Consider the following 10,061-nt stretch of genomic DNA (forward strand, 5'->3'; position numbering starts at 1 on the left):
GAACAAAAACCACATTATACTATTCAAAATGTGTTCCCTTGAGAAAACATTCCTGTAATGCTCCTTCAACTTTTATCATCACTGCTCAAAAACGAATGCCAATTTGACCCCACTAACCATTAGAAAATCAAACAAAGGCTCTTAAGCAATAAGTTCACCTATTGTACATGTTACATTACACCCATATTCAGGATATAACATGTTAGGAACAGACTGGCCCCTGCAGCCCCCCCCCCCCCCCCGATCCCCTGTTGTGACAGCTAGCGAGGGATCTTCTCCCCTCGCTGTCACTGAGTACTGTGCTTGTTGAAAATGCTATTAGCCTAAAAAAGAAAACTAATGCAGACACCACATCTAAGGACTGGTAAACTGCAATATATAACATTTTTGTTGTTAAGGTTAGTTACGTTTTATAGGACCCCCTTCCCGACTCATTTATACCACCTTAGCAGGGTGCCTATGCGGTTCTTTCCTTTGCCACAGTTATGGGGGAGCATATGACCTCCTCCCATAATGCAACACCCTGGCCTATCAGCCAATTGCCAAGCCCGAACACTGTCAAATGATAGAAAAGATGACATTATAAACCCCATGCTCTAACATCCAACAAGGCAAAGTAACTGAATCTCACCAGTCACACCACTGCGATTTACAATTGAGCGATTTGTGTGCAATTTCTGAAGACTTTATTGCTGCTTGTGAAGATTTTCAACGGTTTCTTGCAATTTGCGTTGCAATTTCCATTGTATATTATATGAAATCGTGACAAAACTGCAGAAAAAGTAACTACTTTAGAAATCGCGCTGCAGCAAATCTCAAATGTTAAAACACTGACATTTACATTCATTAGATGCGATTTCAATTCGCAAAATCGCACCTGAAATCGCACCAGTGTGACCCTGCACTTAAAGTGACACTAAAAGCTCCGTTTTTTTTTCAATAATAAACATGTCTATACTTACCTGCTCTGTGTAATGGTTTTTCACAGAGCAGCCCCAGTCCTCCTCTTTTCGGGTCCCGTTAGTCCAGGTTCACACCTATGCGTTTTCCCCTGCATTTTGCGTTTTGCGAAAGCGCACAGCAGTCCATTTAAAATGATTTCTTATGAGACAGGTTCACATGTCCGTGTTTTCACCCGATTCATTTTTTGGAGAGGGTCAGGGACTTTTTTAAACGCAAAACTTTGTGTTTTTGGTTCTATAGACTTCAATGAAGTGCATTTTTGATGCATTTTTGATACGTTTTGCAGTTTAATCTGCACAGCAACAAGTTAAAAAAAAAGAAAAATGCATCAAAAACACGTCAAAACGCATGTGCAAAAATGCAAAACGCACTGCAGAAACAGATCAAGCACAAAATGTGATTTTACTTTGAAAGTATCTCACCAAAAATTACATTTTGACTTTTGAAGTGATCACAACTTGATAGAAATCATTTAATTATCGGTATCATCCATGCTTTCAGTCCAGAAAAAATAATAACTGGGCAATTCCATGGGGTTGATTTACTTAAAGTGTTACTAGGCCTTCAACAGTAAAATCAGTCTGTATATGCAATAAAGCATGCTTGTGGGTGGCTAAGTGGTTAGCACTTCCACCACGCAGTACTAGGGTCGCCAGTTTGAATCCCAACCACAGCACCACATGCCTGGCGTTTGCATGTTCTCCCTGTGCCTACATGGGTTTCCTCCCACACTCCAAAGACATGCTGGTAGGTTACTTGGCTCCTGTCTAAATTGGCCCTAGTATGTGTATGCATGAATATGAGTTAGGGACTTTAGATTGTACACCCCTTGAAGGTTAGGGACTGATGTACAATATATATGTAAAGCGCTGCGTACATTGATGGTGCTATACAAGTACCTGAAATAAATAAAATGCTTGTTATACTCACTGTGGAACCTAAGGGGTTATTTCTCTGCATTGTGTAAAAACGCTGTTTGATCCTGACTTCTCTGATCCTCCCCTTCTTCCAGTGTCCCCCTCTTTTCTCCTGATATCCCATATCATGTGGAGTTACTCTGCACATGCTCAGTTTAGTGTGTATTGCTAGAGAGATTTTTTTTATTTAGAGAGTGCATGTGATCAGCACAGGGCACTCAACACTGTCCAGACAGAGGTCAGGGGTTCTGCATCCTCCTAGAGCAGAATGAAAACTCCTCCTAAAAGCTTTAACATGTGCCCTGCTGGACACTGACAGAAGTCACAAGACTGCTCTAACTTCTGACAAGAAAAGGTATTTAGCAGTTTATATTTACTAAATAATTGCATTTCCAAGTTCTGTGTGCTGTGGGAGACCAGATATAGTGAATGCAGGGTCCGAGGTTTAGTAACACTTTAAGGCAAATAGACTGTGCATTTTGCAAATGCAGTTGCTCCAGAGCTAAATGAGGAGGAACTCTGCTGACTTCCATCATTCAATCATGTGCAAGCAAACATGCTTTTTTTTCTTCTCTTGCATGTGATTGGGTATTCTTTGTAAATTGACGTTTCCCCTCATTTACTAAGCTCTGGAGCTACTGCACTTTCAAAGTGCACAATCTATTTGCCTTTAGTAAATCAACCCCACTGTGTTATAACTGAGCAGGACTGAACTGGAAAAAAAGTCTTACTTACAGTTTGCAGGGATACCTTCTCCTAGTTTACTCTATGCTGCAGTATGTCAGCATGATATAGTGGAGGGGTGGACATGGACACATGGGCGGTGATTTACTAAAACTGAAGAGTGCAAAATCTGGTACAGCCCTGCATGGTAGCCAATCAGCTTCCAGGTTTTATTGTCAAAGCCTAAATGAACAAGCTGAAGTTAGAAGCCGATTGGCTACTTTGCAGAGCTGAACCAGGTTCTGAGTGCACCCATTTTGGGAAATCTCCCCCACTGTTGTTCAGAGTGTCAGGTTGAGAATTGCATATAATAAGTTGCTTCCCCATTGCTACAAAAACTGTTTCATATGAAAGCAATATACTTTCCATTACACCAGAGCTGTACTACAAAGATATGAGCAGTTTTCCTTAATGCCCATATGTCCTGTACCTATGCCTCATGGAGATGTCCGCCATTTTTTTCTGATTTCTCCCAGTCAATAATATCTGCACTAAATACATACGTTCTACCCCAGTATACGGTCAGCAAATGCATCCACCATTGTAATAAGTATGGCCATTACCTGTCATTATAATTGTAGTAGGTTTGTAGGACTCATAAATTGCCTTGCAGAATATGTGGGAGTAATAGTTTAATAGTTACAAAGATAAACACTGAAGAACAAGAACTATTTCTTGGCAGAGGTTGCTGTGTTGTAATACAGAGCAGACATGGGGTTTATACGTTCTGTCTTGGTTTTGGGGCATCCTGATTTCTCCCACAATACACAGACATGCTGGAGGCTAAACAGATCCGTGTCTTCATGTACACATAGTGACGGCACTCAGTCTGGCTGTCCTCCCCAGCACGTTTGGCTGCTTGTTGGCAGAGGAAGTTTGAATAAAACCCCCTGATAAGCTGATGTTGACTTCTTCCTCTTTACCTCAACAACCACCTTCCTTTCTTTGTTAACAAGCTTGCAGGTTTATAGTCCACTCTGCAGCATCTTGTGGATGGCTTACCTAGAAGGGGGCAGATTGTGCTGCATAAATGACTATCCTCTCAGGTCCCGAGTGGCTTTGGCCTGATCCTACAATAAGATGACTCTGGTGGAACTAGACAGTAAGGTCCATTGGGCCAGGGACCGCTGTGTATGGTGGACTATTCTCTGTTGGGCTCCATTCACACTTGGATGATTAGGAATCGCAGGCACAATTGGCGCAATTGCAAAATGTGTGAAGCACGTTTGGGTGCCATTCATCCTGAATTACATAGTTACAGTTAGTCTGGCTGAAAAAAGACAAAAGTCCATCCAGTTCAACCATAAAAAAAAAGTTATAATCCTATACCCAAAGTTGATCCAGAGGAAGGCAAAAAAAACCCAGCAAAGCATGATCCAATTTGCTCCTGCAGGGGAGCAAATTTCTTCCTGATCCCCTCGAGAGGCAATCAGATATTCCCTGGATCAACGTTACCTATAAATGTTAGTATCCAGTTATATTCTGTGTATCCAAGAAAGAATCCAGGACTTTTTTGGAGCAATCCACTGAGCTGGCCAGAACCAACTCTTGAGGGAGTCTACTCCACATTCTCACAGCTCTTACTGTGAAGAAACCTTTCAGTATTTTGAGATTCAATTTCTTTTCCTCCAGACGTAAAGAGTGCCCCTTGTCCTCTGTGACGACCTCTGGGTGAATAAGTCTACACCGAGTTTACTATATGAACCAATGATGTATTGATACATGTTGATCATATCCCCCCTTAATCTTCTCTTCTCAAGAGAGAATAAATTCAGTTCCTCTAATCTTTCCTCATAGCTGAGCTCCTCCATACCTCTTGTCAGTTTGGTTGCTCTTCTCTACACTTTCTCCAGTTCCCCAATGTTCTTTTTGTGAATTGGTGCCCAAAACTGAACTGCATATTCCAGATGAGGTTTACTAATGATTTGTACAGGGGTAAAATGATATCTCTCTCTCTGGAGTCTATACCTCTTTTGATACAAGAGAGGACTTTGAGAGGACCCCAAATGCAGTGCCCAGCCTCAATTTGGTCCCTGAGGTTTTTTGCCAAGACAAATGCACATAGAGCAGCCCATTAAAGTGAATAGACTGCCCTATGCACCACACTCGAAATCATGTGAAAATCATGCACACAATCTAAGCTAAATCTAAGCTAAAGCTGGCCATAGACCATATGAATCTTGGCTGCTTCAGCAGGTTCCAGCTGAAATTTGAACCGTGTATGGGCAGGCTGAATGTATCCAAGTTAATTGATCGATCAGCTTGGGTACAACAAGCCTGTTGAATTTTTCAAGCGATCATTGCTTTAGTTCTTACAGCTGCTAGGAAAAATCACTGTGTTCTGCTAGCAGGAGGTGGGGAGAGCAGATTCCCTCATCAACACTGACCATGTTGGTGGGGGAATCAGGCAGTTTTCTTTCCTGCAACCTGTGGTTGTAGGAAAGAAAAATGCACCATCTATGGCCAGTTCAAGTTACGTGATAAACAGAGTACTATTGTTTATCATGGCACTAGTACTGTCTTTGTACAGCCCATTTTCCTTCTCCATTGCCCTAAACAGAATAAACAGAATCAACACAGGTCAACATACGCTATATTGCCAAATGTATTGGGACACCTGACTACACGCACATGAACTTTAATGGCATCCTAGTCTTTGTCTCTAGGGTTCAACAATGAGTTGGCCCGCCCTTTGCAGCTATAAAAGCTTCAACTCTTCTGGGAAGGCTATCCACAAGGTTTAGGAGTGTGTCTATGGGAATGTTTGACCATTCTTCCAGAAGCACATTTGTGAGATCAGGCACTAATGTTGGACGAGAAGGCCTGGCTCGCAGTCTACGCTCTAATTCATCCCAAAGGTATTCTATCGGGTTGAAGTCAGGACTCTGTGCAGACCAGTCAAATTACTCCACCCCAAACTCGCTCATCTATGTCTTTATGGACCTTGCTTTGTGCATTGGTGCGCAGTCATGTTGGAGCAGAAAGGGGCCACCCCCAAACTGTTCCCACAAAACATGAAATTGTCCAAAATGTCTTGGTATTCTGACACCTTAAGAGTTCCCTTCACTGGAACTAAGGGGGCAAGCACAACCCCTGAAAAACAACCCCACACCATAATCTCCCCTCCACCAAACTGTACACTTGACACAATACAGTCAGGCAAGTACCGTTCTCTTGGCAACCGCCAAACCCAGACACGTCCATTGAATTGCCAGTCAGAGAAACTTGATTCATCACTCAAGAGAACACATTTCCACTGCTCTAAAGTCCAGTGGTGGCTTGCTTTACACCACTGCATCCGACGCTTTGCAATGCACTTGGTGATATAAGGCTTGGATGCAGCTGCTCGGCCATGGAAACCCATTCCATGGAGCTTTCTACGCACTGTTGTTGTGCTAATCTGAAGGCTACACGAAGTTTGGAGGTCTTTAGCTATTGACTTTGCAGACAGTTGGTGACTTCTGTGCACTGTGCGCTTCAGCATGCGCTGACCCCACTCTTTAATTTTACGTGGCCCGTTGCTGTTGTTCCCAGTTGCTTCCACTTTGTTATAGTACCACTAACAGTTGACTGTAATATTTAGTAGCAAGGAAATTTCACGGATGTTCTTAATGCACAGGTGGCAACCTATCACTTTACCACTCTTGAATTCACTGAGCTCCTGTGAGTGACCCATTTTTTTACAAATGTTTGTAGAAGCAGTCTGCATGCCCAGGTGCTTGATTTTATACACCTGTGGCCATGGAGGTGTTTGGAATACCTGAATCCAGTGATTTGGAGGGGTGTCCCAATACTTTTTGCAATATAATGTATCATTAGATGGCGTGTACACGTCTGTCTATTCTCTACTATCTATGGCAAGTTTTGGGATGCCCACAGACATTAAATAGTGTGACAACCACAGATTCTGACATAAGCCTGCATGTGTGCATGAGTAGGTGCTGTAGAGATATCTCTGGTCCCAGCATTTTGCCAGGGGTATTATAGAAACTATGTGGGAACATCCATATTGGATGATCAACTATACACCCAAGTTTGATCAGGCAGGACCTGTCTTGAAAAATCATATGTACGATTATTTCCCAACTTGACCATTATCCCATAATCAGACAAGAATTTAATCAGGCTTTAACAAAACAATCAAGCCCCTTATGTGTATCACTGGATACACATCTATTATTGCATGTGCTTATGAGTAAGCACTGCTTAGTGCCAGGTCACCCCTTTTCACCTCCACTTTACCAGCAGAAATGTACAGAAAATTGGGCAAAACTTTAGAACCCATCACTGAGGACACAGACTATAGTACCTTGATGGGATCAGAGACACTGAGTATGTTTCAAGTGATCTGTACTATCCTTTAGTATATTTATATGTACAGAAACTTTCAAACCTACCAAGCCTTTCCTCTTCAGATCCATAGAGTGAAAAGACAGGGGGTCCCGTGTGTTTTACCTGCACCATGTCATGCTCAAGATGCAGATCTGAGCATAAACCTGCCCGTGCTTGCTGATGGGAATCAACATATCAGCTCCATCTATGCTGATGCCTGCAGCATTTTATAGCTGCTTTGGGTGGACCCATTAATACGATCTCTGGATTAAAGCCAATTGTATGTTTGGGGAAGTGTCCCTCACCTCACTCTACATAGTTTGGGATCTCACAAGGTTGTTTTGTTTTGTTGATCTGATTAAGAGGAAGAATTGTTTAGACACGGCTGGAATTCTGAGTCACTGTCCCCTCTCTTCCATTGTCCATGGTGCATTCTTGGTGCCAAGAACAATAGCTAATGAGGGCATGATGAGACAATCCTAACAGCAGATGAAGGACAGGGCTCAGGAGATTGAATGTCTTGACTTGTCTTCAGAGTTTTCAGTCACTCTGCCTGGGGCATAGAATCATTTGTAGAAATCTTAATGACCCAACCCAGGTATGGATGACAAGGCAAGTCTCCTATTCTGTACAGGTCATACACATAATATTAACACTTAACATTCTGGGCAGCACAGTGGCTATGTGGTTAGCACTTCTGCCTAGCAGCACTAGGGTCGTTGGCTTGAACCCCAACCACAGCACTACCTGCCTGGAGTTTGCATGTTTTCCTAGTACCTACGTGGGGGTACTCCTGTTTCCTCCCACACTCCAAAGACATGCTGGTAGGTTAATTGGCTCCTATCTAAATTGGCCCTAGTATGTGTATGAATGTGATCTAGGGACGTTAGATTGTAAGCTCCTTGGGGGCAGGAACTGATGTTAAATGGACAATATATATGTAAAGCACTGCGTAAATTGACTGTGCTATATAAGTACCTGTAATAAATAAAGTCTTCCTGGTCCTAATGATAAATACTTTGACAGTGCACCATATCCATCCAGCAAGTGTTTCTCACCAGTTTTGTCTCTCTTGTAGCAGTTAATATTCTAAATAAATATTTTAACTAGCAGTATCCTCTGGGTGTATGTCAAGTGCTCTTGTGTACTAGGTTTTGCGCACTGCTAATACTGGCAAAATACATAAATAAAATGCCTTAGAATAATTTTTGTATAAAGTGTATCACTTGCTGAAACATTTAATTATTAATGAAATTTAATTTGATGAGACAGGAGTACTCTATGAATTTGGTGGAGGTACCCCCAGCAGGGCTATGTGGACTGTACAGTTATTACCCATCTATGCACTGGTGGAACTACAGGTTCAAGTACACCTTCCCATATATTAGCTGTCAGACCTCAGTGATAGAAATTCCACTACATCTGCAAAATCGCAAGCTGGATATTTGTGTGGTGAACCATCTACGCACAACCTGAAGTTAATGTAATTCAATTATCAAACATATGGCACGGCGGTAAAATAATAGTAAGAAATAAAATACAGCATCTAAAATATTTTTTGTGGAATAATCACATTATAACATACCAGCACACTAGATTAACTGAATGCAAAATGATACAAATAAATTATTGAATAAACACAAATCTATTCATTAAAAAAAAGTTAAAAAGTTTTATAAACTGATAGCAAATAAATCAAATTCACAACCATGTGGCATATAAACGCATGTTTTTGTGAAAAAGAAGATGCAATTATATATGAAAGAACTAGAAGAAGTTAAATACAATAATATCTTGTAAGCAGCAGAGTGAGGGGTCATTGACAGTACAGGTTGCAGGATTAGAATGCTAATAATCTAATTTGCTGTTTTTTTATTCTCCTCGGCCCACCGGAGCCCACCCGCCCTATGCACCCCCAGTGCTCAAAATCCCATCCCAGAAGATGGCCGTTTTGTGCAGCAGAAGAAAAAGCCTTTTGTTGCATGAACACAAAAGCCAATCTCTCTCTTTGCCTTGCCAGGCCCTTTCCCAGCAGTGCACACCGTCCCAGCGGCCTCCGGAAAGCTCTCCAGGTAGAAACAGTCCAAGTCAAGCTCGCAGGCAGAGACAACAAAAACTTTTCTCAAAAGCCAAATATTCCAGAAAAAAGTTTCTGATCGGGTGAGCTGCAGGGGGTCAGCAGGCTCAGGCTCCCTGCAGATCAGGTCCAACAGCACAGAGGAATGAGGGAAAAAAAAAAAACTTTCCCAGCTTGTGACTGCCACAAGATCCCAAAACCTGTATGATCACTTACTTGTCCGTCTCTTGTGACATGTTTGATCCAATGAACTCTCCCTTTATCTTCTCTCTAGCTCTCTGGTGGAACTGGACTTTCAAGTCTGTGCAGGTAAAGGTGTGTGGAAAGGAAAGAGATGGCAGAACAAGAGCTACTGGTAATTCTTCTTTTTTTTTTTTCCTACCACCCCTTCCCCCCCCCCTTGTTTTTTTTTTTCTTTCTCTTTCCCAGCCCAGCTAACAGGTAAGAGACAGGTAGAGACACTCCCCCAGCTCGCCCGTCCCATTCTCCACCTCTTTTCTGCAGTCTACAGGCTAGCACTGAGCCTTCCACTGTACTGCATAGTAGTGACATGGGACTGACGGGGAACGCCTGTTCACAAGCATTCTTACACTGATAGAATTATATAATAATAATAATAATAATATGTAGAGCGCGACAATCCACAGCAACCAGGCCCATCTCACCTGAGCTCTGCTCACAGACAGATTTTTTGTTGGAGCCAATGACATTAATAAAAATAATATATAAATATATAACAAAATATAATACTATATATAAATTATTACATAGCATATATTAATATATTATTATTATTATTATTAATAACATTTGTAATATTATTATACTATTTTTTTTATTATTATTGTTATGTTATTATTATTATTATATTATTTTTATTATTTTTTTTTATTATTATTATTATTATTATGTTATTATTTATATTATTATGAATATATATATATTATATATTTATCTCTATCGACTCATCCCTTACAGTTATTACCTTTGGTATCACTTGATTCTTCCTTTTAGATTGTAAGCTATAATGAGCAGGGCCCTCTGATTCC

General features: G+C 41.3%; 1 protein-coding gene across 1 annotated transcript in view; it reads right to left on the reverse strand.

The window, feature by feature from the left end:
- The window catches only part of GRHL2 (grainyhead like transcription factor 2), a 134,705-nt gene extending 125,379 nt beyond the window's left edge, over nucleotides 1-9,326 (reverse strand). The window contains exon 1 of the mRNA XM_089684638.1: nucleotides 9,229-9,326. Within this exon, the coding sequence (XP_089540764.1) occupies nucleotides 9,229-9,248 (20 nt within the window). The 5' untranslated portion in view covers nucleotides 9,249-9,326. The remainder of the gene's footprint in view (nucleotides 1-9,228) is intronic.
- Nucleotides 9,327-10,061: the final 735 nt, after the last annotated feature.

This window comes from Staurois parvus, unplaced genomic scaffold (assembly GCF_062004578.1).
Source record: "Staurois parvus isolate SC_StPar_1 unplaced genomic scaffold, SC_StPar_1.0 ptg000351l, whole genome shotgun sequence".
Classification (NCBI taxonomy): domain Eukaryota; kingdom Metazoa; phylum Chordata; class Amphibia; order Anura; family Ranidae; genus Staurois; species Staurois parvus.